This window comes from Dacryopinax primogenitus (genome assembly GCF_000292625.1).
Source record: "Dacryopinax primogenitus strain DJM-731 SS1 chromosome Unknown DACRYscaffold_7, whole genome shotgun sequence".
Taxonomy (NCBI): Eukaryota; Fungi; Basidiomycota; class Dacrymycetes; order Dacrymycetales; family Dacrymycetaceae; genus Dacryopinax; species Dacryopinax primogenitus.
This window is the reverse complement of record NW_024467204.1, coordinates 416,648-442,102: the sequence shown is the minus strand read 5'-3', so window position 1 is coordinate 442,102 and position 25,455 is coordinate 416,648. Positions and strand designations below refer to the sequence as shown.

At 52.8% G+C, this 25,455-nt stretch overlaps 11 protein-coding genes and 2 non-coding genes across 13 annotated transcripts; 10 read left to right on the top strand and 3 right to left on the bottom strand.

Moving 5' to 3' along the window:
• The first annotated feature begins 922 nt into the window (after window positions 1-922).
• Window positions 923-1,461, top strand: DACRYDRAFT_21691 (uncharacterized protein). The gene is made up of 2 exons (XM_040772504.1): window positions 923-1,030; window positions 1,079-1,461. Exon 2 carries the CDS (start codon window positions 1,095-1,097, stop codon window positions 1,293-1,295), a length of 201 nt encoding a protein of 66 aa, XP_040629560.1. The 5' UTR covers window positions 923-1,030; window positions 1,079-1,094; the 3' UTR covers window positions 1,296-1,461.
• Window positions 1,462-5,700: 4,239 nt separating this feature from the next.
• On the bottom strand, window positions 5,701-6,963 carry DACRYDRAFT_106728 (uncharacterized protein; the record flags this gene model as incomplete). Its single annotated transcript, XM_040768318.1, has 5 exons — window positions 5,701-5,985; window positions 6,045-6,197; window positions 6,250-6,507; window positions 6,557-6,773; window positions 6,845-6,963. The coding sequence occupies 5 exons, from the start codon at window positions 6,961-6,963 to the stop codon at window positions 5,701-5,703; spliced, it is 1,032 nt and encodes a 343-aa protein (XP_040629559.1).
• Window positions 6,964-7,603: 640 nt separating this feature from the next.
• Window positions 7,604-9,100, top strand: DACRYDRAFT_94427 (uncharacterized protein). Its single transcript, XM_040777221.1, has 2 exons — window positions 7,604-8,343; window positions 8,391-9,100. The coding sequence occupies exons 1-2, from the start codon at window positions 7,687-7,689 to the stop codon at window positions 9,024-9,026; spliced, it is 1,293 nt and encodes a 430-aa protein (XP_040629558.1). The 5' UTR covers window positions 7,604-7,686; the 3' UTR covers window positions 9,027-9,100.
• A 98-nt stretch (window positions 9,101-9,198) lies between these two features.
• On the top strand, window positions 9,199-10,263 carry DACRYDRAFT_21689 (uncharacterized protein). Its single transcript, XM_040772503.1, has 6 exons — window positions 9,199-9,277; window positions 9,352-9,433; window positions 9,511-9,606; window positions 9,658-9,746; window positions 9,794-9,941; window positions 9,994-10,263. Exons 1-6 carry the CDS (start codon window positions 9,269-9,271, stop codon window positions 10,104-10,106), a joined length of 537 nt encoding a protein of 178 aa, XP_040629557.1. The 5' UTR covers window positions 9,199-9,268; the 3' UTR covers window positions 10,107-10,263.
• A 71-nt stretch (window positions 10,264-10,334) lies between these two features.
• Window positions 10,335-10,831, bottom strand: DACRYDRAFT_50870 (Hydroxyisourate hydrolase; the record flags this gene model as incomplete). The annotated part of the gene is made up of 4 exons (XM_040775015.1): window positions 10,335-10,424; window positions 10,474-10,609; window positions 10,656-10,758; window positions 10,804-10,831. 4 exons carry the CDS (start codon window positions 10,829-10,831, stop codon window positions 10,335-10,337), a joined length of 357 nt encoding a protein of 118 aa, XP_040629556.1.
• Window positions 10,832-10,950: 119 nt separating this feature from the next.
• Window positions 10,951-11,041, top strand: DACRYDRAFT_t31. The gene has a single exon. It is a non-coding gene; the product is annotated as a tRNA-Tyr (tRNA).
• Window positions 11,042-11,447: 406 nt separating this feature from the next.
• DACRYDRAFT_115687 (uncharacterized protein) lies at window positions 11,448-15,647 on the top strand (the record flags this gene model as incomplete). Its single annotated transcript, XM_040770053.1, has 11 exons — window positions 11,448-11,561; window positions 11,610-11,825; window positions 11,876-12,024; window positions 12,080-12,680; window positions 12,730-13,253; window positions 13,301-13,806; window positions 13,857-13,933; window positions 13,990-14,088; window positions 14,139-14,433; window positions 14,484-15,503; window positions 15,556-15,647. 11 exons carry the CDS (start codon window positions 11,448-11,450, stop codon window positions 15,645-15,647), a joined length of 3,693 nt encoding a protein of 1,230 aa, XP_040629555.1.
• A 58-nt stretch (window positions 15,648-15,705) lies between these two features.
• Window positions 15,706-17,083, bottom strand: DACRYDRAFT_21688 (inorganic diphosphatase). Its single transcript, XM_040772502.1, has 7 exons — window positions 16,998-17,083; window positions 16,914-16,952; window positions 16,610-16,863; window positions 16,271-16,559; window positions 16,073-16,223; window positions 15,916-16,025; window positions 15,706-15,857 (listed from the first exon to the last, which is right to left on the bottom strand). Exons 1-7 carry the CDS (start codon window positions 16,999-17,001, stop codon window positions 15,820-15,822), a joined length of 885 nt encoding a protein of 294 aa, XP_040629554.1. The 5' UTR covers window positions 17,002-17,083; the 3' UTR covers window positions 15,706-15,819.
• An 842-nt stretch (window positions 17,084-17,925) lies between these two features.
• DACRYDRAFT_88424 (Clavaminate synthase-like protein) lies at window positions 17,926-19,359 on the top strand (the record flags this gene model as incomplete). Its single annotated transcript, XM_040776852.1, has 7 exons — window positions 17,926-18,053; window positions 18,108-18,485; window positions 18,534-18,611; window positions 18,663-18,783; window positions 18,873-19,031; window positions 19,092-19,282; window positions 19,329-19,359. 7 exons carry the CDS (start codon window positions 17,926-17,928, stop codon window positions 19,357-19,359), a joined length of 1,086 nt encoding a protein of 361 aa, XP_040629553.1.
• A 1,481-nt stretch (window positions 19,360-20,840) lies between these two features.
• On the top strand, window positions 20,841-21,385 carry DACRYDRAFT_21686 (uncharacterized protein; the record flags this gene model as incomplete). The annotated part of the gene is made up of 2 exons (XM_040772501.1): window positions 20,841-21,301; window positions 21,353-21,385. The coding sequence occupies exons 1-2, from the start codon at window positions 20,860-20,862 to the stop codon at window positions 21,382-21,384; spliced, it is 474 nt and encodes a 157-aa protein (XP_040629552.1). The 5' UTR covers window positions 20,841-20,859.
• Window positions 21,386-21,404: 19 nt separating this feature from the next.
• On the top strand, window positions 21,405-21,969 carry DACRYDRAFT_21685 (uncharacterized protein). The gene has a single exon (XM_040772500.1). The coding sequence runs from the start codon at window positions 21,673-21,675 to the stop codon at window positions 21,907-21,909; it is 237 nt and encodes a 78-aa protein (XP_040629551.1). The 5' UTR covers window positions 21,405-21,672; the 3' UTR covers window positions 21,910-21,969.
• Window positions 21,970-23,690: 1,721 nt separating this feature from the next.
• On the top strand, window positions 23,691-25,197 carry DACRYDRAFT_65833 (P-loop containing nucleoside triphosphate hydrolase protein). Its single transcript, XM_040775796.1, has 3 exons — window positions 23,691-24,179; window positions 24,229-24,590; window positions 24,639-25,197. Exons 1-3 carry the CDS (start codon window positions 23,987-23,989, stop codon window positions 25,140-25,142), a joined length of 1,059 nt encoding a protein of 352 aa, XP_040629550.1. The 5' UTR covers window positions 23,691-23,986; the 3' UTR covers window positions 25,143-25,197.
• Window positions 25,198-25,303: 106 nt separating this feature from the next.
• On the top strand, window positions 25,304-25,387 carry DACRYDRAFT_t32. The gene has a single exon. It is a non-coding gene; the product is annotated as a tRNA-Phe (tRNA).
• The last annotated feature ends 68 nt before the right edge of the window (window positions 25,388-25,455 follow it).

Here is a 25,455-nt window from a genome sequence, read left to right as displayed (position 1 = left end):
GAAAAAAAAACACACACATTTTAACATCCAGAACAACCACAACCACGGCCATAACATCTGTATTTCTAAATGTGGGCCGTGGCCAACAAGCAACTAATCGGGGGAATGCTTTGGGCAAGCGAATTCGACCACTTAATTTTACATAGTTCCCCGCCCATTGGAAGCCCTATGTAACGACATTGTACATACACAACAATTTGGCGGATTGGACTTACAGCATTTACATTCTGAGCGGATGGAATATGGTTGTCACTAGTTAAGTCATATTATGCGGATGCTCCCACGGCTATCCTTGTCAGTTCATCTTGAATCGTTTATTGGGCGGCATTTCGGACTTGGGGCGAAAAAAGTCCTCCATCCGCTTCTTGGGACGGGAGAAACTTGTTTCTTGTGTCCGCCGCCCCAACGTGGTACTTCCGTCACCTGCAGTGAAGGTGCCGGGTGTGGGAGAAGAGGCAAACCGCACCGCAGGCGAGCGGGCACCGAGCTCTGCCACTGGGGAGTTAGACTGTCTGCCAGTAGCCTGTCGACGGGTTGTCGGGCCATAACTCGAGCTAGATGGGTCCGACGGGCTGCGGGCATCCTCTTCTGGCTGTGGACTGGGTTCGATAGGTTCCCAGACGTAATGTTTCCCGGGCATCCATCGTCGGGGCTTGGGCACGTTAGGCCGTTCGGTCGGGACTATGCGCGGCCCGCGGCGTTCCGACAGAAGTGCGTCGGCAGCCTCATTGTAGAAGTGCTTCTTTGCCATAGTATCGACTATGAGCGGAGCATCTTCAGGTTTTTCATCTAACTCACGTGAACGGCGGCAAGTCAGTTACGAGGAGGAGCCCACCTTTCCCCCAGTCCTCAAGCACAAGAGTCTTTCCCCATATGGCCAGCAACAACGTCCTGACCCAATCTCGCTTCCAGTTTGCTGGGTGTGTTCCCGAAGGCAGGTCGCACTCAACTGGCCATCCAGTTAGGCGAAGTCGCTTTTCACGCAGCCTAATCGGAATGTCTTGAAAGTCAGTATATCCCAGGTTATCACCTATGACCTATCAACGTTTGACATATGTATCATCACACGTCTGCTCACTGAGGTAAACCGAGAGATGCAAGCGACACATCCTTCGAAGCAGATTCCACTCAACGGTATGCATGAAGCTCTCCGAGTTGCTGAAGTCACTCGTGCGTTCCTCAACATCTTGTTTGCCTTGAGCTATCTCTGCATCCCGGAAGTAGCGACGTTCGGTAACCGAACGCAGACTCGGAGTGGGGATATGACGGACCTTGGCCGCAGATTGGAATGGTGAGGAGTGGTTACTGGTAGGCCGTCTGGTAGCCTTTCGACCGGAAGGTGTATAATCTTCGTCTTTTCCTTCGTCTTCCGTCTCGTCATCGTCCACGAGCTCAGGATCCTCTGAAGACCCTCCATCCGTTGTAGCGACTGGTGGTTGTAGCACAGAAGGAACAAAATCCTCTATTTGCTTGGAATCGCTCGTGGGAGGTGAAGGAGGCGCCGGGATGAACTTGCCTCTAAGCTCTGCCCCGTACTTATACTCAATACCATTGGTGTCAATGACAACAGGTGGTAAATCGACATCTTTTTCCTCTGACTTACATGTTAACGATAAAATTATAGATGAAGTTATATCCATACCTTCCCCCCATGCTTCTATTTTCAATGTCTGGCTCCATATGGCATTGCAAAGGTTATGGAGCGCATCGCGTTTGTAGATGGTGACAGTGGTAGCGGGACCAGGGAAAGGACTGCCAGCGGGCCAGCCAATTAGTCGGAGATGATGCTGAAATAGTTTTCTTGGTATTTCCTGCCAGGTCGGAATCTCCCTAATACGCTCTGCTGCACGATAGCGTAAGGAGCAAGAAAGTCAATTTACTGAGTATCACGTACAAATAATGGCGAGAAGGTGTGCGTGAACAACACGCTTGCGTTCTGGCCAGCCGATGCTGTTGAGATATCTTTCCACCGCCTTGGGATCAAGGTTCTCTGGAAGTCGTCGAACGGCCAACTCCTCGTGAGCCAGCTTGATCTCCATTTCAGTCGTCTTTTTCAACGAAATCGGTTCCCCCCTTTTTGAAGACTCCTCATTTAACCTTCTGCGTCGTCTTCCAGCCATCGGGTCTTCTCCCTTGACATCTATATGGTCTTCGTAAATGACCAGATCGGGATCCAAAGAAGGTGTGGCCGCCACGACGGTGTTTACTGGGATATCTGCGTCGGGAGGCACCTCGATCTCGACATTGGCGATCAGCTCATCACTATCTTCCGGTGAACGCATTCCGAGGCGACTAGGCTTTCGAACAAAACGTCGCCTTCCTCCATCGCGCTGAGCACCACAACCTCTGCAAGAATGTCGTTGGTTTGGATTTCTGTATCGGCATGCGTCGCATGTCCACTTCTTAGGAATGGGATCACTTTCCGCCTTTGATGGGATGGTAGGGGGAGATGGAAGTTCTTCCTGTTGAACCGAGGTGTAGGATTGAACCGTTGCGTAGGAGCGGGCCAGAGGCGCCGATGCTGAGCTGGATGCGGAGGAGATCGTATCGTCCAGGTCATCGTGGAGAGGAATTGGGGCACTTTCATGAGGCAAGGTGGACCTGTGCCTCGGAGTCGGAGTTGGTACCAAAGAGGGAAAGGGAGATACAGCAAGGCCGTTTCGGACTCGGAGGGGGACCTCTAGCACCCAGTGGTTCCCGAGCTGTGTAGCTCGACCGCGAGAACGTGCCCCAGCCGGGACGATGAACATGGAAGGTATTCTAAGCTCGCCTTGAATTGCTGCCATAAACTCTCCCATGTGGTTGCCTACAATCCGGAGGCCCTCGTCCGGAGTGTCACCTTGCTTGTAAAGGTCGAGTAGCGCGTTCCGCGGGATCTGATCCGGAGAAAAGTAAGATGGAGCGAGGGCAGGCCCCGAATCAGGCGAATTTGACGAGATTGGAGAAGCAGGTTCTAGAGTAAAGTGGTTTGCATCACCAGTGGCTTCATATTTCTGGCCATTTGCGTTCGGATCTTGGGGTAATGACAGCTCGAACGTCGTTTTGGCAGACTGGATGTGCGAAGGGAAACGATCGCTTGTGCCTTGAAGAAAACACCCTCCCAGGCCCAAATCCCCTGACGTTGAAGTCTCGATATCCATTCGAGAAGAGGGGGCGTTCTGGAGAGGGGAGGCGTCTAAATTCCCGTAGTCCATGCTGAAGGAAGGGATAAAGGCGCAGTGGGTGCCGCGCGTCTCGATAGAGAGGAAAGAATACCCTTAAAACCACAAGTAGGAAGACTACAAAGAGGGGAGTGGGCCTAAAAGATCACAGTCAAGGGAATGAAAGCTTTATGGGGGGGGGGAGAAAACTCCAAGTGCTAAAAGGGGTTGGACGTTGCGAAAGGAGACAGATATGAGAGGGCAGCCGATCAGACTGCAAACGCGTGCGGAGCCTTTCCTTCCGAAGGATGCGTATGACTTTGCTAGCGTATTCTACGAACATGACAGTTGGAACCTCCTATTTCCTGGAAATATACATACCAGCTACACCTGAAACATTGCCATTTTATTGATCCATTTATTAGTTTTCACGTCCTCTGTGAGTGTGACTGCGTCACCGTCTTATAACCCGAGCGACTATCGTACACGCGAGCCACCGTGAGACAACTCAGACCGCACTCTGTATACATATTACCTTTTCGGCCTACGGTGTAGCCCGCGCAACTCATAAGCCTTGATAGCTAGTTGAATCGACAAGGATCACCTGGTCGGTCTCCGGCCTTCTTTCTCGTTACCGATTTAGTTAACGGCCCGCCAGAAAGCCAGGTTGCAGTGGAAGGCGCCAAATACTCGGCATGACATGCTAGTATAAGCCTCGCCCTTGACTATCTGAGCAGAGAAGACACCTGCTCACTTCCGAGGGTCCAGCCCGGAAGAGAGACGACCATTGTTGCTGGAAATGAGGGGCTTCTTTTGAGAAAAAAGTTCGGAAAACACAAAGGCTGTCCGAGAGCACTACTCTTCTAGAAACATCGCAAAGCACAGACCACCCTCGCATGGACTCTTTTGTTGATTGTATGGATTAGATGCGGATGTATGATGCAACTTGGAGGAGGTATTCACATGCCAGCACATCAAGAGGAGAATAAGACGGCCCGTCCAGGGTATGCCAACCGTTCTCCCCCGCTACCGCCAGCAGTCGCAGACAATATTTGACGTACAGAGCCATCAAATATCTTGCCAACAAAGTGTCCGACCAAATAAAGAGCAGGTAGCTGGCAATAATGGACCGGCCGGGATAAATTCTGTCGTTCAGCCGGAGGGATAGGGTTGGAGGCTTCAGAGATGCACGGTGTGCATCGCTTTGACAACGAGTTCGGGAATGTCTCCGAGGGCAGCCACCGTCGGTTTCTTGCCCAATCTTTCCACCCACGGCTGTTTCACACGCACAACCGATCGTGCCGCTTCACGAATAGACTCGTCTGGGTGTGTGTTTCCGAGATGACCTCAGTTTGTTATTTCTCAGGGACTGGGGCATAAGGACATGGTCGAAACGGGCCAGACCGGTGGGTCTTCTGCAAAGAAGATGGAATATTAAAGTCACGTGTTCACCACGCGGTATTTTGATGGAGACCAATTCCTGCCCCCAGGGTCCCGAACCACGTCCATTGCCCACGCTCCTGAACACAACTCATGATACCCCGCCACAGTATCTTCGGAGTTTCCCAACACCGATGACGAGTACACAGAGTGATTTCAAGGGGAGATTGAGTTCCAAGGAGGTGTCGGGTTGGTCAGGCACGCGCTTGAGTGTGCAGGAATGAGTGTGCTGGCAGATGTGCTGGAAGCTGGCGGCGGGGAGCGCTGGACCACGGTGTATGATCAGCGCTGTGAGCCATGCACATGCACTTTTGAAAATGCTCGGCACGCACCTCATCCATGACAAGAAGTGTGGCCTTCATCTGCGGGCAGTCAGTACAAGCCTTCCTATTCTGGCATGATGTCAACACACAGTTTTCAACCGCAAATTTTCTAAGTAATAATCTAAGTATCAAGAGAGGAACGCTAGAACACTGCTATGGGTGCTCGGATCTCTACATAGCACGTGCACCAGCCTGCTTCCTTCATTGCTCAGTTGAACTCATCTGCGCGAGTCTTCAGATCGATCAACAGCTCATCGCACGTAGCAAGCTGCCGAGATCAAGCTGCCGAGATCAAGTTGCCGTGTCTAGTCCGAGTCATAAATCGTCGTCCGCGCCTTCGGAAGTGCTCAATCACATCTCCGTTCATCATACAGCGAACCCCTGTTGCGAAGAATGATCCGTCGGTCCCTGCCTTTCGTGCATGGGCGCCGAGGGAGGATGCTGCAGAGCGGGATCAGGCCACTAGCCTACCGATCCCCACCCCCAGATCAAGCAGAAACGCCAGGTGTGGAAAAGCACCAGCCGTCTGTCGAACAACAAGAGAAACGTTAACGTGGATGATCTCTTATGGCCATGTCCAGTCGCATTTTGGTATTATTTATTGGCTTGGTCGACCGCTGGGCTCGATGCTGGTGAGATACTGGCATGGGGCGTTGTCGTACGACATGCTGTGTCCCGAGTGTGTGAGAAGTGGGAGGAAGTACTTGCACACGAAGGGACAGACCCTCAATACCGGTCCGGGGGGATGTGATGCCGAACCGACCTATGCATTCGCATTCGAGTCACATTCAAGTACGTTAAACGACGACCACCCTCTGGCTATCGACGACCTCTGCGCCTAGCCCGTTCCTCAGATTATGCAGCTTGATCTCCTCCTCCCCTTTCAGGTAGATACTATCAACGTCTTCCCTCTTCCCTCCTGCGGACTCTGCGGCGCGCACCATCCGTTCCAGCTCCCCCTGGACGCGGGAGAACTTGGCGACGTAGTTCCGAGGGTAGGTGTGTAGGCGTTCGGTGGTGGGCTTGTATTCCGGGATAGAGTTGCGCTGGAGGGCGCGGAGGATCACTTGCTCGCATAAGGACTGTGGGAGGGGGGTCAGCTGCCGAGCACGGAGAGCGACACTGGCAGGGACGGGCGCACGTTGTCCTCCGGATTGGGGCGGGCGAGGTTGAACGGCTCTTTGAGGGTCACGTGGGGGTTGGCGATCACCCGGAGTGTGCGAAGGTGGTTCTTTCCCGTACAATGGGGGAGGTGTGCGTGCATAAGGAGCGTATCACCCGCTTTGGCCGTCACCTAGCCCGAGAGCATCAGCTCCCACCTCCCTATCTCGTGGAGTCGAACGCACCTGCAAGAACTTCTCGCAATCCTTCACATGAGCATACATCCCCGTGTCGGGCTTGTTCCCGCTCCCCTCCGGTCTCTCATACAGGAACTTACAGATCCCCGGAAGCCCGTCTTCGCAGATGTACGTCCCCCCGCCGCGTGGGAGGATATCGGTGTACACTTGGATGACGACGAGTGCTCCTTCGCCCGAGTCGAGGAAATGGCGGTACCAGTCGCCGTCGATGTGCCAGTTAGGTTGAACACGGGGGTCGGCATCGTGCTACGTAGCATCAGTCACCATTCTCCCCGGGAGTGTAGCAAGGACTCACATCCCTCCAATACTCCGTCCCGAGGTTGACGATAAACTGATCGCCAGAGTACGCGTTCCGAACAGTATCGATCCTCTCCTCTCCCCCGACAAGCTCACACATCGCCTTCCACGCGTTGGGCGAAAAGTCCTTCGTGAGCATATCCCGGTGCCGGGGCATCCAGATCGTTTCTTCTTCCCAGGTAGACGGGTCTTGTGGGTCGTAGCCGAGTCGTGTCCTGGGATGCGTGAGCGGTTCGGACTTTCCGATGGAGGGTGGGGAGCATGAGTTGGGGGGAATGGGACGCACCAGACATCTTTCATCCACCAATCGATGTTTTCCTTTGGGATTGAGTTGGGGACCAACAGCCATCCATGTTCGAGGAAATGTTCTCTCTGCTCCTGAATGAGGAACTCGTATTTTACCATCTCTGAATCGCGCTAAGGCTTAGAGGCAGGAGATAGAGCCCCAGTCGTATAATATGGACCTGCCAGCTAGGTATATGAAGAGAGCGGGCCAACACCGGGGAAACGTCCCTCCACAAGCATAGTATCCATGGCAGTACAAGTCAGTCACTTGAGAAGAAGAGACGGCAAGGATGGCCGATGGTGGAGGCCACCGTATATGAAGTGCTGATGACGCGTGTTTCTTATTTTGGACATGACGATCTTCGGTATGCGTCGGAGGTGTTACCGGAGTATTTCTCTCTTGTACAAAGGCGATCAGAGAGTAGAACGTGACTCCACTTTGTATCAAGTGCTGTGTAATGCCCGAAGCCGAGATGAAATTCGTCTATGGGACAATCATTGCCAATCTGAGATAATCCATCCAAGCCCCCGAACATCCCTTTCACTGGGTACGCCCCTTTCCCAAAGAGGCATCTCCATAACCTCCCCTGACCGCCGATCCGTCTTTACGCAAGTATGTGTTACTGTTTACCTCTGTTTACCTCTCACTTGGGTTGACTGTTCCTACCCAGATGGGCGTGGTCGTCGTCGGGAATCTGTGCTTGGCCGAGATGGATGATACGACCCACTTGATGGGTACCGATATCTCAGGTTAGGAGGGATCGGCGGCTGTAGCGCTCATTTCCTGCATATATAACCTCCAGCTCCAGCTCGACAGCATACAGCATACAGCAAGCAAGCAGGATGCCCTTCACATCGAGCAAAGTGCGCCGGGTACCTCACCCAAACCCCGCTTCACCAGCCAGGCAGCTCACCCTCACCTTCCTCCGGTCTTCCGTACCCATCCCTCTCTCCCTCTCGCTCGAACACGTGCTCAGTGACTCGCTCTGTCACCCGCTCTCTCTCTCGGACTTCAACGCATTCCTCGCGAGGGAGGAGAGGGCACAGGAGAACTTGGCGTTCGTTCTGTGGTTCAGGGAGTACGAGCGGAGGTTCCTCGATTTGCCCGAAGAGTGGAGAGGGAAGGCGGAGATGATCGAGCCTAGCGAAGAGTGGGAGAGGCACATGAGGCGCAAAGCTGAGGACAGGCGGGAGAAAGAGAGCGAGAGGAGCCTCTCTGTCTCTGTGTATGCTCCTACGCCTCTTCCGGAAGGGGAAGCGCCATGGGAGGAGATTGACCTCGGAGCTTTGGAGGCGGGGAGAGAGGAGGTCGTCTTCCTCGGTGAGAGGGCGATGGATAATATGCCCGATGCGGAGACGCTCGCTATTGCGCCTTGGATTGCTGAGGAGGGGGAGGAGAAGGATAGGCAGAGGATGAGGGAGATCATCCAGGGTGCGGAGGAGGAGCTCGAGAAGACTGTTCAGCTGTTGCTGAGGGACGATCTCCCCCTGCGGGAAGAGGTACGACTCTCTCGCATCATTCCCCGCCGCCTGCTAACCAGGAGCAGATCGTCCGCGTCGTACTCCATTTCCTGACACTCTCCTCCCCTCACGCCCTCTCCTCCGCGCATATCCCCGCCCTACTCCTCACGCTCCGGCGTACGACCCACCCCCACTCCTTCCGGCAGCTGTATGCCGAACTGCTCTCCTACCTCCAGCTGGACGCTCACCCGCGGTTCATCCGCGCTGCTCTGGTAAACACCCGCGCGCCCTTCAGAGCAGCAATGTGGTGTATCGCTCTGGGCCTGTACCTCGGAGGCGGGCTCGCCATCGGCCTCGCACTCGTCTTCTGCCAGCAAGGGGAGCTAAACAGAGCTTGGAGACTGACGAGTCTGCCCCTGGTCTGGGCAGGCATCTCCAGCTCCCTCTGTCTCTGGAACGGGATTTGTCCACTTGCATTCAGCACCCGGAGTCGCCAGCTCGCGTTATGGGAACCGATGCCGATGCCTGCTGACTCTGGGCATCGCCGTACTCGTGGTCGTCCTCATCCGGGGTTTATGGAGTTTGTCAGGGATGACTGGTGGGCTGGACATCCGGAGGCGAGGGAGATGCAGTGGGCTGTTATGATCGCTGCGGGAAGGTGGGGTGTGCTGGGTATGCTGATATGGGCGGGGGTGGTGCTTGCGCTTCCTACGGGTAGATAACTCCCAGTGACGGTGATTAGATACTGTTTGTGTGTAGCATATACCCCATGTCTAGAAAGAAACTTGTGAACGCCCAGAAGACGCCAGAAATCACGGAAGCGGAAGTATCCTGTCCCCGACCTAACTCTGACTGCTATCGTGAGGCGTGTAGTTCTCGCCCTCCACTGCCAACTTACTTGCAGTGCATTACATTCCCATCGTTTTCATTCTGACGTGGTGCTTGTACGACTGTTCATTAAAGGATGTTAAAGGTGTGTCTTATTCCCAGGAGCACGGAAGGGGAGAGGTTGGAGAGGTTGGCGAGCGCGGGCTGACGAGTGCGCAGATATGGTCTATGAAGAAGAACGAGGAGACGGCTGCGAAGAAGAAGCCCAAGGTGTCAGCAGCGCAGATTCGATTGCAGAAAGGTGCGTTCCCATCCCAGCTACTGTGCATCGCGTATGGCGTGCGTAAGGACGTGGAATCGGGTGCTGACGAAGTGCAGATCTTACCGAACTGGAAGAGTTCAAGACTATGACTACTGAGTTTCCCGATCCTGCCGACTTGCTGCATTTTAATCTTATCATAACGCCGGACGAGGGTGTGTTTCCTGCCTCCGTATAGGAGTGTGATGCTGATGTGTCCTGGACAGGGTTCTACAAGGGCGGCAAGTTCCTCTTCTCGTTCGTTATCACCAGTAACTACCCGCACGAGCCGCCAAAAGTCAAGTGTACGCAGAAGGTACGTTCTCCTGATTGAGGGAGGACAAGGCTAACGCTTCTGCGCAGATTTATCACCCGAATGTCGATACGGAGGGGAATGTGTGCCTTAATATCCTGAGAGAGGACTGGAAGCCCGTGCTAAACCTGAACGCTGTGCTCGTGGGATTGCAGTTCCTTTTCCTGGAGCCGAACGCCGAGGATCCGCTGAACAAGGGTGCGTCTACCTCGCAGTCTAGTGCAGGACAGCGACTGATCCATGTGTGCAGAGGCGGCAGAGGAGCTCAGGCGAGATAGGGACGTTTTTGCCAAGAATGCGGCGCTCTCTATGCGGGGAGGTACGATCCGTGGCCAGACGTACGAGCGCGTTTTGCCGTCATGAGCCTCCGTGGTGGGTGTATTAGCGCTCGTAGAGAGGGGCGCGGCGGTTAGAGGCATTGCATGTCGTGTCGTGTCCTGTTCATCACGCATTCGGCTCCTGCGTCCAAGGGACAGTTTCTCTGCATTGTATAATGCATACCCCCATCCCTCTGTAATCCCCTGTATCAATGCAAATGGATTTGCTGCGTTTCTTCATAAGTACACAACGCTTGGTTTGGGTTGGCAGTGGTCAACTGCCACGATAAGTGGTGTAGGTATACGAACTGAGCAGGAGGGGAATATGATAGTGTTCCTCAGGGTTGTTCAAGAAGAACGTGATCTGTCCCTCATCAGCCTCAGCATTACGTCCCCGCGCACTATCTACGCACCTCAACAACAGGGTAGAAACACTCCCTCCCCGCTTGGGCAAAGTAAGCGCCGGTATCGAAGCACACTTTGTACGTCCCTTTCTCCAGTTTCCCGGGAGGTAAAAGGTCGGAACACCGGCCATCTGCGTCCGTTTTCCTACGCATTGATTCATATAAGCAGGGAGAGCGGAGGGCGTGCGTACCCGCTTGCGAGCAGAGGTAGGGCCAGGGGGTCATCAGACGACCCCAGCTGGTATAGGCGTACCCCGATCCCGGACCCGGGCTTGCCGAGAACGGAATCGAGTACTGGAAAGAGGTGAGGATTCGTTGAAAGGGAATGGGAAAACGGACCGTGGCATGTTATTGGGGATTTCGACATTGACGTTTGTGCTGAGTGAGGTTATTGTGATGATAACCCGGCGTATCTTCGGGGCGAGACGTAAGTTCAAAAGTAGTTTATTATATCAGATAAAATGAAGAAGCTGCTTAAACATCTGCCTCTGGTTAGCTCAGTTGGTAGAGCGTCAGACTGTAATGTGAACAACTATTCGGAATCTGAATGTCGCTAGTTCGATCCTGGCACCAGAGAGAACCCTTTTTTGTCCACTCCGTTTTTTGTGTTAGTTGATCGTAAATTGTATTTTAAGTGATTGTAGTCTGTTTTACGAGAAGTTGTTGGGCTGTGTGATAGGACAAAACTTGACTAAAGCACAAGAGATGGGTAAGCGTAATGCATTCTTTCGGAATACTTGATTTGCTGTTCTTACGACTTCCCTTATTTGGTAAACGGGAGCAAGCTGTTGGGCGTCACATTCTCGCGACGACGGCGCGTCCCTTGGCCTCGCTGCTCGCCACTCCACGAAGAACAAAGCGCCATCTGTACCACAACGTGAATATTTCTTCTCCCTGTCGGGCTACCTACTGGACATATCTCCAAAAATCCTTGGGCGTCTTGTTGACTTGTGACTCCAGATCTGCGAACTCGGCTCGCAGTTATGGCTACTCCAAAGCCGGCAGCCCCACCTGCTCCAAAACCTCTGGTGCCGGAGACTTGGTTCGATGTCGCATCCCAACGATCGTATATAATAGGCGTAGGGGTTGTCCTACAGGTGCACCTTGTCAATAGCACTGTCTGTCGCATCTGACTGGCTACGTAGGGCATCAAGCTGTATGAAGTGTTACGACATTATATCCCCCAACTACAAGGCTCATCATTATCATGGTTGCTCTATAAATGGAGCTTCGTGGACATCGCATACATACTATCAGTGCCTCTGCTTCGAATACCATGGCTGACAGTACCGCCCTACGTACGCATACGGCTGATACTGGTGGCCGTGCTCTTCAATTGGCTCCTAATGGGTAACTGCAAGGTGCGCAGCTTCTCTCGCAAGCAAACGAGGACGATGATATATGCGCTCAGATTCCCACCTCTCTTCTGATACCTACCTCGGTTCGATCCATGTTTGATTATCAAATGTCGATCTCCGAGCATCGTGTACGGGTCCAGGATGTTGTACAGCCTGGCCAACATCTTTCCGGACAGCATACTGTTCGGTTGTCCCCAGTCAGGTGCGTGCATAGTTTCCACTAGACTCAAAATCTTTTCGTCCTCATCCTAACATAGTACCGCTGAACTTAACCCACAAGGACTTCGATTCTGCTTCGCACCCAGCCAGAGGCACATCAGTGTGCCGGTGCTCGTGAACAATACCATCCCTCACAACATCAAATTCAGCATTGAATCCTTGGAAGATGCGTCTGATATCCGATATGTAACTGTTGACCGGCATGGGCTGGGCAATCTTGCGCTCGTACAGCGATATCCGTCCGGCATGCCAGAGGAAGAGTTTGGACCAGAGCCACCAAAGTGCAAGGCGCTGGAAGCGAACACCGAAGGTCAGAACCCGCTACAGTTGGAGGATACGAAGGGTTTGGTGTATATCCGAGTGGACCGTCCCGGTGTGGTTCGCTTAGAGAGTATCCTTGACTCTACCGATGAAGAAATCCGCATCACTCGTGGAGGATCTGTCACGATACCCCAATGCCCGAGTGTGAGTTTCCTGGTTGATTCCCGCGAACCGCATGCAATTCCGAGATGTCAAGGGGAGACATTTGAAGGGACATTGATGGTGAAAGGAGTGCCACCCCTCGCTGTGCAGTACTGGAGAGAGTTTGATGGGAAGCGAGAGGATCTGTATGCAAACGGAATTGACGACGACACAAAGGTTTGCACTTCTTAGGAAATACCACTGCTTTCCACTGAGCTTTGGCTAGACATCTCGAGGCGTGCAGACTATTCAAGTCCCTGTCCCGCTCGACCTGCCTCGCCCTGGCTTCTATTCATACGGCTTGACCTCCGTCACAGATTCCTTAGGCAACACTATCACTGCTGCAAATCTTCCGAGTGGGACCTTGGATAGTTTCACTGTCAATGTGCTCTCTCAACCAATGGCGGAATGGATGGGTTGCTCCGTGGATCGGCCCAAAAGCATGGCCAAGGGAGAGGAGATGCGTCTGTTCTTGCGTGTCAGCAACGGGAATGTCTCCGATGCTCCATGGGATGTGCAGGTTCAGCACACGGCACCGGACGGCACCGTTTCGGAGCGGATACATCATGTGACAGCACACGACTTGCGCTACCAAACCCTCGAATACGCACTGCCAGGGGATTACACTATCCTAAGTGTTAAAGGGAAGTTGTGCGATGGTGTCGTGAAGGGGCCAGAAGTCTGCCGTATCCTTGTCTGGCCAGAACCGAGTATGACTGTGAAGTTCGAGCCCATCGTGGATAGGAACTGGTAAGCACACTGGTACAATTGGTCGACAGCGCTAATCCCAAGGGCAGTAATGTCGAAACGGGTTTCATGGCACACGTCGTGTTCCAAGGCACTCCTCCGTTCTCCTTGTCATATGTTGTGAAGAAAGATGGGCGCGTCGTCGATACGAGACAAATCCCCAACATCCAGAGCACGCAGTACGATCTCGAGCTCCAGCCTAGTCAAGGCCCAGGAAGCTACCAGTACAGTCTGACCGAGTTCGGCGACAACCATTACAAGAAACAACAGCCGTCTCACCAGACTGGAACTGTGGAGCAGATCGTGCACACGATCGCTGATGCTCAGTTGGTAACCCCGCCACAGCCTATCAAGCTCTGGTCCTGCTCTGGAAAGACTGTGAATGTTGATCTCAAGCTGCAAGGCGTTGCCCCATGGAATGTGGAGCTACAAATATCCAGCCCACGCGAGACGAACCCGCTGCGTATTAGTGGGATCACATCAAAGGAACACACCGTCAGCGTGGCGCTGCCTTCTGATATTGATGAATACGGTGGGCACTTCGAAATCGCGCTTGGTGAGTGTTTCCCACTGTCCTATCCTCTATACAATGCTGATCAAAACTAGTGAATATTGAGGACCAGAAGCAATGTAAACGCGCTCTTAATCGACCCCGTATTGGAGTGGATGTCTCTCGTAACAAGGTGCGCAGCTCCGCTTTTGATTGCCCCCATAATGCTCAGAAGGAAGCACTACTCAGGCCACAGCGAGGTTTACCGGAGTCGCAGCTGGAACGCGTGACATCCAGATCATTCAAGGCGATTCAACCAAGCTACCTCTTCGTGTTACGGGCGATGGGGTAAGTGCTGCTTGCACAAAATTATGTGGTCCTCGCTGAGTGTCGTACAGCCGATCAGAGTACGATGGGAGAACGTAAACGAGGGCATCTCCCAGTGGACGTCAGTCAAGGGTCAGAACGAGGATTTGGATGTTCGACATGCAGGACAGTATCGCCTTCTCGAGGTCATTGACGCACATGGGTGCCCCGGGTACTGTGATGAGCAGGTTTCGACCTCCATTACTTTCATTAATCGCCCGACTGCCCGCTGGCCCACGTCGGCCGGCGAGCTCGATAAATATGGAAATATTGTCCGAAAGCCCATCTGCGAGGGTATTCCCGACCACATTGAGTTAGAACTTAGTGGTAAGTCCCACATAACAAGAACGCAGGATGCGGACTGATCTGTTTCGAAGGTTCTCCCCTCTTCACCGTCAGCTACAAACACGAAATTGAAGGCAACCCTTCCGAGCTGCCACCTGTAGAAGTGTCAAGTCCCCTGAAGTCTGCCAGGATAGATCTTGCCTCTTATCCGTCAGGCAAACACATTTATACTGTCGAAGGACTGAAAGACACAAATTATGGAGTGAGGTTATCTGATCTGCCTAAACTCCACCAGCAAGTGCTGGCGAAGCCATCTGCTTTCTTCAAGTCTGATACGAGGCTGCCGTTCTGCCTGCACGATTCCTTTGTTCGTCGCAATGGGTATCCGAATGCGGAGATCCTCCTCAAGGGTCAAGCTCCTTTCGATGTAAAACTATCAATTCGCAACTCGGATTCGAGTTCTCGCAAGGTCAAAGTCATTCACGTGGAATCCAACGAATGGGACGTTGAATTTCCCGATTACGTGTTTGACAAGATCGGGCCCCACCAGGTACGGATAGAGTCTGTCACGGATGCCAGTGGGTGCCCTGAAGCACGTTCACCCCATGATCTTTCCACTCTGTTCATTGATGTTGCCGAAACGGCTGCCATCTTGCCGATGGAGACGCGGTCTGACTACTGCGTTGGGGATACTGTCCAGTATCAGCTCGAAGGCACCTCACCGTGGATCGTCACTTACGACTTCAACGGGCGGGAGAGCCGACCGACTTCAAAGACTGCTAAGTTCAGTCGCCTCGCAGAGAAGCCAGGTATCTTCACCGTCACGTCCATATCACATCAGAACAACCTTTGCGTGACGAACGTGGACAACGTCAAGGCCATCATTTACGATCTCCCCTCCGCTGCTGTGGCTCCTGGTCGGTCAGCGGTAGAAAGCATCCGAGAAGGAGACCAGGCGCAAATTGAGTTTTCGTTTACTGGGGAACCACCGTTTACGTTCACATACCAACGATCGGAGATCAGCAAAAAGGGCAAGAACGCTAAAGTGCTAGAGACGCATACAATTACTGGTCACAAGGAAAAGACATACCGGTTCTCGTCTGCTTTGGAAGGTCAGAGTTATTGCGCATGTCTCGTTACTCTGCTGATTGTTGTACAATATAGGAACTTGGACGGTCACGTTTATTGCAGACAAGTACTGTCGATACCCACCCATTCCTCCAGCAACGGTCGAGGTCACTACCGAGACGATCTAACGAGTCTTCCTTTCTCTGGGAACTGGGCATCCTGAAAGCCATGCGCACGCATGTCTCTTGATTTTGTTTGCAGCATTGACGCATACTGTATTTATATCATCGACGCTAATGCAAATGCTTCCTAATTGACTTTATTTTGGCTTTGTCTTCTATCCATACTTGATACGTGTGCTCAGATCTGAGCAGAAGAGATATAGAACCACTTGGAGACTGAGTAATCGAGCACATCAGACGTATCCTATAAATATTGGCCGCAGCATGGACGCACTGGAGGGATCGATGGGCGCCGGAGGCTTCCTGGAGTCCGCGGGGACGCTGGTGTACGCGGGGTCGTTCCTGCGGACGAAGCCAGGGGAGTTCTCGATGGTGGTATTGGTGCTGGAGGCACCGTCAGACATGAGACAGACGAGAGGTAAAGGACGTACATCGATAGTTCGTAGGACGGCGTCTTAGAAGGCGTCTCGCCAGTGATGAGCTTGCGCCACGCCTCATGACATTCATGGATGATCTCCGTAGCGTACTTCTTGTTCTTCGCCTCACCAGAGAAAGCGAATGCGTTCTCGGGCTTTCCGTCAGCTGCGCACGTTCAGTATATGGGCCCATCTCCAATAGAACGAACATACGGATCTTGTAGATACGGAACCACTCGTTAGTAGCCCTGATCAGTCCAGGGAAATGCCTCTCGACATCCTCGATATCGTTCAGCTTTGACGCGTGCGGGTCGTTCACATCGACGACGATGACCTTCCAGTCCGTCTCGCCCTCGTCGAGCAGGGCCATAATCCCGAGGACCTTGACCTGCTTGACCTGGCCGGTGTACCCGACCTGCTCACCGATCTCGCACACGTCGAGCGGGTCGTTGTCTCCCTTCGCCTTGGTCTCGGTGTGCGTCTGGTTAGGGTCTTCCCAGGTCTGCGGAGGATTAGCTCTCCGCCAGCAAATACAGCGACCGGCAGACGCACCTGGGGGAAGGCACCGTAGTTCCAGATATACCCATGGTGGGGGAAACAGTTCCTCACGAACCTCAAACGACCCTTCTTGATGTCCTGCTTGATGGGGTTGAATGGCTCCTCTTTCGAGATCTCCATCTTGGCGTTGGTCCAGCGGGGGACTTCGACGACCATGTTCAAAATCCCGTTGCTGGCATCCGCGAAGAGAGGGATGTCGTGGAAGGGGGAAAGGACGATGCCATTTTGTTCCGTGTAGACACGGTGCTCTGATCAACGGGTGAGTGGATAAGTGCATGTATGCAGGTTGGAGACGCACCAAGGGTGTTGGCAGCGCCGATGAGGCGGGTGGAGTAGGCTGTTCAGTGTCAGCACACAATGAGCTCTGATTAAGTGCACTAACCCATTGTGTGGTGATGGTGGTCTGAAAGAAGTGAAGCAGTGTGCTGTAGACGACGGACAGCAGCTACTCTCATAGAGAGGGTCAGTACTGGGGGGTTACGCCCTGAGAAGAAACGGGGGCAAACACGCACTTGACGTGCTCGAACGGGCTGACTCGGAGCCAATGACAGCTGAGGTTGAGCACATGAGGACAAGAATCGGAAGCGAGCGGAACCGAACGGTATTATTGCAACTAATGGTTGAGAGTAACCTAACTTCCAAGTTGTTGAGGAAGGAGAAGAGCTGGGTGGAGTTGCCTCAAAACACTCGGTTACTTCCTAACAATACATTCGGCAACTGCGGTGTTTCGCACGTCATTCCTTTTCAGATGTGCGCTCAATGCTGCTTATATCAAAGCACCGGGTCCGACTGATCCATGCTGTTGCAGACACTCGCGTACACATCAATAAGCCTGACCTAGTTTGTTGGTCATCAATGCCAACATGAAATTCTGCTCCGAGAGCCGCGTCCTCCTGTTACGCGACCTTGAAATTCACACTACAATTATCCCTGAAGACTTCTCCGGGACAGAGAGCTTTATCATGGTCGGGGGAGTATCACGAAGCACCTCAGCCGCTATGTGCGCCGAGGGGAAAAAAGTAGTTCATCATCAAGAACTTGGGGCGGGATGTGTTAGGCGCCCGTTAGGGGTTTTTGGCGCTCGTGGCAGGGTTCCATCCCGACGCGTTCGCTCTAACTCCTTTTGTCAACTCGTCTCGTCGTTACCCCTTCTTAGACGACTTGAAGGAGGTTTCGTACCGTTTGAGACAGCTCTGAAAGCTATATTGTTCTGCCAAGTCACGTGGGGTATAGAAGGTTAAACCTCTCGACAGGGGCACTCTCCAACATCTACCAGCACATATCAACTAGTACCCATTTCAAGCACAACGATGCCCCTTCCTGTCGTGGACCTCGACATCTTCCTCCAGTCTCCAGACTCTGTGACAGCCCAAGCGGAATGCAAGAAAGCAGCCGACGCGCTGGTCGAGTACGGTGCACTCGTTGTCAAAGACTCCCGGTACGCTCCTTCGTATCTGTCCTACCTCTGGGATCGTCACTCATATCTTCTCAGCGTCTCCGAAGCAGATAACAGCGCTTTTCTCGACCTCCTTGAAGACTACTTCGCTCAACCCATCGACCTCCTGCGTGCCGATGAACGTCCCGAAGTGGGATACCAAGTCGGGGTGACACTCGCCAACACCGAGCGGCCCAAATGTGCCTCTTCAGCGCCCTGCCTCTCCGTTATCCAGCGGCTTGAGCCCTCCGAGCGTCCTCTGGATATCTCAGGCCATCAGGCAGACCCCAAGTGCCGGTTCTTCTGGAAGATGCAGACTCCCCCGCCGTATCCGACAGCTTACCCAAGCTTGAACATGCAGAATGTCGTACCGAAAGCTTTTGAGCACCAATGGCCGGGGATCATGAATAAGTGGGGAGGTAGGATGAGAGAGGCGTGCGTCTGTTTTCTGACCTGAGATGCTGAAAGTTGATGGATTCACAGCGTAGAGGGTGTTGCGGAGATGGCAGCTGTGGGGTTCGGACTGGAACGAGGAGCGTTCAAGGATGCGGGCGCGTATGGGTGTGTCTGACATTCCCTGATTATGGAGCTCCGAGCTGATGGTTGATATAGGCCGCATCTTCTTGCACCCACTGCTAGCGATCTGAACGAGTACGGGAAGAAGGACACGATCCTTGCTGGATTTCATACAGACCTCAACTTCCTAACCATTCATGGGAGGTCCCGCTATCCTGTATGTCTCCCCTATCCTATCGTTTCATCCCTTGGATTTCTTGCCATATTGCCCCCTCTCAGAATCGCATAACCTGATTCCCCACTTAGGGTCTTCATATCTGGGCACGCAACACTGGCAAGCGAATCGCAGTTTCCATTCCCTCAGGATGCCTGCTTGTCCAGGCTGGCCGGCAGCTGGAGCACCTTACCGGGGGTTTGGTCAAGGCGGGGTATCATGAGGTCGTAGTGAACGAAGCTACTCTGCAGGCATGTCCTCTTATCCTCCTTCTCATCGGGAGACACGGGAATCTGACATCCTCCTGCCAGGCGGTTGAACGTATCCGCTCCACCGGCCGCCCCCTCATCCGCATCTCCAGCACGTTCTTCTACCACCTCTTATCTGACTACACGCTCGCTCCTATCCCACAGCTACAACATGAATCTCAGACGCGGTACGTACAAGACGGCGAGGAGAAAGAGACATACGAGAGCATGAAAGTTGGACAGCAGGTAGAGAAGTGAGTCCTTCCCTCATGGAAGTCACATGACGCTGACCCGAGACAGCGAACTGAGGCAGATCGCATTGATGGCATGACCGGCTGAGAATACACACGCGTGACTGATTCGATGTATTAAGAACTTGATTTGATGCCCATGTTGTACAACCAGTTCCTGATCCCTCAGAGTTCATGCAAGGGGAAAGTGCCCGCTGGCCATCATTCTTCCCAAGACGGGTTGGCTGCATGATGAACGAAAGGTTTGACCAAGCAGTTTCGAAGCGTCTGACACCTGTTGACTGACCTCGGCACAGTGTTAGAGCGCCTCGTTAGGACATATCCGATCATGAAAGAAACGGCGGGTGTGACTCTTTCGCACAGCTTCCGACTCACCTACTTATACCTCCGTGTGACTCTGCCTGTCAAGCCATTTCTGCCCCATGTCTGTCATCCACCACATCTATCAGGGTTATGGATTCTCCCAACCATGAATCGTGTCAATCCCTCCGACGGTCCCGGGACGATGGTAACGAGGAAGATGATGATGCCCAGTTCGAGAAGCGCGAACCACAAGTTGAACAGGCTGTCGGATCGTCTCCCAGTCCCATAGATTCCACGACATATGGTACTCAATCATCCGAGGGCGACACATCACAAACCGCTGTAGATGTCGACATGGTTAGGAAAGACAATTCCGACCCCATGTTATCAACTTGCGTCGATTCACGTCCTCATAAAGGCCCATTCTTGGAAAACATGCACGTCATGCCGGGTAGGAGGAGCGATACTGTTGAGCAACTGTCTTTCCTCGCGCCTGACAATGTCACCATTTCATCTATGTGGCTCTACACTGCAACCGAGCACCTGGTATTCACAAGCGACTACAACGCGCTATGGTACATCTACGATGTGAAGACACAAACCTGGGCACCGCGTCATCAATGGAAGGTGCTCCCCAGTCTACCACTCCCCAACGGCGAGGATGTCGGTTTTGGAGCGATCCCTATCTATGCCAAGACGGGTCTCGAGAAGATCGTGGTTCTTGAGGTCAACAAGCCAGTCGCTCAATCTTCAATCGCCGCAACAAAGTTGCCCATCACTGTCATCGATGTGAACAAACGGTCACTATCAACGGGTGTACTCCGCAGAAACACCTCGGCAGATCTACTGACCCTCAATGATACTTGGGCGGTGTATCAGACTTTGGAAGGGCGCCCTTGTTTACATGCTCGCCATATGTCAGACAACCGGACTGTTACTCTGACAGGCAGAGGCTCTGTATGCAAAACATCTCAGTAGAAAACAACCCAGACTGATTTGGCATCCGTGCAGCCGTGGTATCGGAAGATTAATGCATGGTTCGTGGAATCATCAATTTCGACCACGCTTGTGTCGAAATCTACTCCGACTTGAATGACTCCAACGCTGGATCGAACATTTCGCCTATCTCTCGCGATTGTCTTAATGTTCCTTGCCATGAAGCAAGGCTGGAATTCACAGAGATCGGCCCCGTCATTATTTTCAGGTTGGATGGCCATATTGTCGTATTCCTGTTGACTTGGCCAAAGCATTCCAGCACCGGACAAAACGCACAACCGATGGCGATGGAAAGACTATGGACCGTCCAGTTTTATTCCGACGATGACGAAGGCTCTTCTGATGATGGATACGTTTCCGCAATCACGCTTGCCGACAAGGGTAATCAAATCATCTTTGTCTTCCATCCAAGAAAGCAGACAATGCATTCAATGGTGTACGTGGGTAGACGTGAGGTCCGGCTTGCTGTGAGCAGCAAGCCTGAATATACGCCGTTCTCGAGTTTGCTACTGGCTTGTCGTGCTGGGGATGGGGATCTTCTACGCCATGTGGACTATGTTGGTCACCTGGATGGCAGGTTAATTTGCGGCCGCAAGCATTCTTTCCTATGGTTTCGCGTGCCTCTCTCCCTTGGTCACTGTGCAGAGACAAGTCTCCCGCTGGAAGTGGGCATCACCGACGATGCGCCACTGATAGGGGCCGTAATCCAAGAACGAATACTTTGTAAGTCTACAGCGATGGTTATACAGAGTATCGCTCATGTTTATCGCGCAGCTCTCAGAATGGAAATCCAGACACGTACCTGACACCACCGTCGACAATGATCGGGTATTCAACATCGATCCCGCAGATGCGCCGGAAGAAATTTCAGTGGACGTGCTTTGAATAACTTCATCCCGGAAAGAACTGCGGTTCCTCTTGGTGATGATTGGTGCATGCGATTTGGCGCTTGCATCAGAGCACCCACTCGCCTGGTACTCGTTTACAGCTCTGTCGATTGTCTTTCCACCATATTCGAGGTGGAACTACCGCACAAATCAATGTTCTTCCGACTGGACCGGCTCTCGAATTCCGACTGTCATCCATCCGGTGGAATGCGTAGGAATCTCGCCCTTGCCTGCTGGAATCAAGATACGTGGCAAGCCTGCACAGATCTGTCGGAGAACGCCTCTCAATCTGGTGACCAATCATTGTGGTCGCTGGATATGGATCGAATGTACAAGAACGATCCGCTGAGCAAGATCGTCAAGCGGTCCTGTATTGGCTCAGTTATCCTTCGGAGAATGAGGCGGAGGTTCAGGCAAAGAAGGCTTGGACGCGTTTGGGACTGACCCATCCGGGGTTCTAGCAGCAGACCGCGCTAGCAGTTCTAGCCGTGTTCATTGTGTCGCTAAGTTAGTGGTCACACAAGTAGTCATTGCAGATGAATTGTTCGTACAAGTAGTCATTGTAGATGTATTATTGCTATACTGTAGTGTATGTAAATTATGCCGATTTCCTATATCAACCGATTGCAATCAGCGCCTGTTCTGGCGAATCGACGTCGGGGGAGGAATCCCGTGGTCAAGACTCTGCTCCACAGGTGCTCGCTGGCTCGTGCTTCCGGTCCTGTGTCGACCGGAGTGCTCGGGCTTCTGATTCCATGGTGCACGGCGGGGAACTTGGTTGAGCTGTCATTGCTGGTATTGTTTTGCTGCTAGCGCTTGATAGTCAGGCGTGGTATCGGTGAGCCACTTTCGCCGGGAGGGACCATCCCACGTCTTCGTGTTCTTCAACATACAACAATTATGATGACTGTCCCAGACCCATGTTCGGAAATTCACACTAACAGAAAAGCGAGCCATCTTATCTTTCATGAATGATAACGTCAATCGGCACTGATGGCAGACATCCATGGTGAGATCGAACCTTCTGAATGTCGTCCTGAAAAACTCATTAAGACGCGTGTCGTTGAGAGCCTGTATGTGGATGTCTCTGAGAATCGTGTCCATGCCCTTGGTATCCACTATGTTAATAACGATGGTCTTGTTATGAAGGTGTGCACAGCGCCCGCGTGTCTGAGCGAGCCAAAGCAAGCTTCGATAAGTTAGAAAGGAAGACAATGTGAATCTGGAAAGCGCACTATGCCATGAGACAGAATTCTGCACACTGGAAGCTCCAGTTGATTCGGTATGCCGTCTGAAGCCGATGGAACGCCCTCTGGATAATGATCGACGATCCCATTGCACTCTCCATCGATATACGGAATGACCGTACCGCTTCGGAGATCGAATAGTCCATATACTTGGTCATAGCAATTCGGACTATATCTGTTGGAGTCCCGAAATCTGGTTGTCCGGAGCCATCCTGACGAGGAGCGTACATGAGTGCTGGATATGTGATAGACGGGTTGCAGAGACCGTCATTCAATAGACAGCAGTGTACCTCGATAAAGTACTCACAAGACACCACCTGGTGTAGTACAACCGAGATCGTTGCGTCCAAAATAGCGCCACGCGTCTGCAGCGCTTCATATATCGCCGCCTCCACCATCGGCCATCCTTGCCGCCTCTTCTTCCCAAGTGACTGGTTTTTACTGCTATGGATTACTACAGTTGGGGAAGGACGGCCCGCTCTCTTCGTATAACTGCCGGCAATAGTCTCGCGGCAGAGTCCGTGGATAGCGTCTACCTGAAAGGGGAGGAGGAGATCAAGCTCCGTAATCTGAGGAACGTGGTCGTCGTGTAACGTCCTTGAAGGTGACTCGAATGCATATGTGCTGATCCCACTCTTTGCAACTTGCGTCGAAGAGATGAACGTGTGGGACAAACCCGTGACGCGCCAAAGAGATTGTCTTCTGCCCGACACTGACTCATCTTGACCACTTTTCCCTTGCATGCATGTCATTCGCGGACCTCGACACCATGCAATACAATCAGCCTGCGGACGCTGCGGGCGATCACATGTGTACTTGTGACCATTGCTCTGATCCCTGTGCTCTGATCTCCCGTTTAATCACTCTGCGCACGAGCCAACTAAACGCACTATAAAGACTCAACAATCCAACATGACACCACATCAGTGCTCAACATGTCTACCACCCCCTCAGACCCCTTCACCACCTCCCTGACAACCTACTTCTCCTCTACCGAAACACACACCGCCTTCTCGCTGTACCAACACACACGTGCACTCTACCCCGATTCGCAGCACGTCTTCCTCGAGGACGGGGGATTCCAACTCTCCGGCTTCCTCCTAGCACATGGACATTTAGCGACATCCCTTGAGGGGGGTGAAGAAGCCTTTCGCAGAGTGGAGCATGTCGATGGTGGGTACGAGCGGGAGGCGAGTGTGAGGACTGTGCTGCGGGACGGCAGTTTCACCTTCTGTCATCGAGGCACGGACTTCCGCGTGCACTGTGCGAGCTGGATGTACCCTAACGGTATGCGCACCAAGAGCTTCCAGTTTGTGTTCCAGGGAGAGGACGACAGGAAGGGAAGAGAGCTGGTCAAGGAGGTATATGAATGGTCGGCGATGTTAAAGGACGAGATTTGGGTGTTTAGTCAAGGGCATTGGGCGAAGGATGGAGCATTGTGGAGGTCTATTCAGAAGGCTCAGTGGGGTACGTATAATCTTTCCTTGACGAGAAACCCCGTTTGATATCGAGGCAGATGACATCGTCCTCGACGAGAGCCTTGTACGCCGTCTGAAAGCGAACACCACAACGTTCTTCGCTTCCAAGTCGATCTATCAAGCACTCAACGTCCCCTGGAAGCGGGGCATCCTGCTTCTTGGTCCTCCCGGAAACGGCAAGACGCAGACAATCCAAGTGCTTTTGAAGGACGCGATTGCGAGCGGTCTCCGGTCCTTGTATGTTAAGAGCTTCGAAGGGCAGAGGGGTGCGGAGCATGGGATTAGGATGATTTTCGAATGGGCGAGGACGCAGGCGCCGTGCATCGTGGTGTTGGAAGACTTGGACGCCATGGTCACGGACGAAATCAGATCGTTCTTCTTGAATGAGCTGGATGGCTTGGTATGTCTCTTCTTGTCACCGGATGAACTGTGCTCATGAACTGCCCAGGAACGTAACGAAGGAATCCTCACGCTCGCTACTACCAATCATCCTGAGCGGATCGACGACTCGATCCTGCGTCGTCCTTCTCGGTTTGACCAGAAATATACTTTCTCCCTTCCAACCGTCGAGCTCAGGGAGCGGTACGTCCTCAAATGGCTGGGGAAGATTGAGAGTGCCGGGAACATCACTTTCCCAGGGAAGACCAACGAGGAGCTTGCAAAAGAAGTCGCGGACAAGACCGCTGATTGGAGCTTCGCCTTCCTCAAGGAACTTTTCCTGTCCTTCCTCCTCCGGTCAGCGAGCGATCTTTCATTCGCAGATTCTGCAGCAGCAGAGGATAGCAACAAGACTTCGGCGGAAATACTCATGGAGCAGGTTGACATACTCGGCGAACAAGTGTCGAGAGGCGGGCTGCCGATTGGAAGCCACCCACCTGCCCCAACGATTAGAAAGGGCATGGCCAGAATGACTCTTTCGCCGAGGATAATACAGGGCGCAGCTTCTACCTAAACGCCATGTTTCGTGGGTAGTTAATACTTCCATAGAGACTTGAAACGAAGATAACGAGGGAATTTTCTGACTGAGATGAGCCACCTTTGGGGGCGGAAAGGCTGGGGCAAAGAAAATAGCACTTGTATGTATTGGTAAGAGCTGGCAACTTCAGTGTCAAAGCCGACTTGGCGCAGCTGGGAGCGCGGTACACTGAAGCGTATGCTGAGATGTAATGGTCACCTGTTCGATCCAGGTAGTTGGCATGACATTTCTTTTCTTTTCACCCTCAATAGGGTAACCCTTGTTCTTTTGCCACTTACTGTTCATCCAT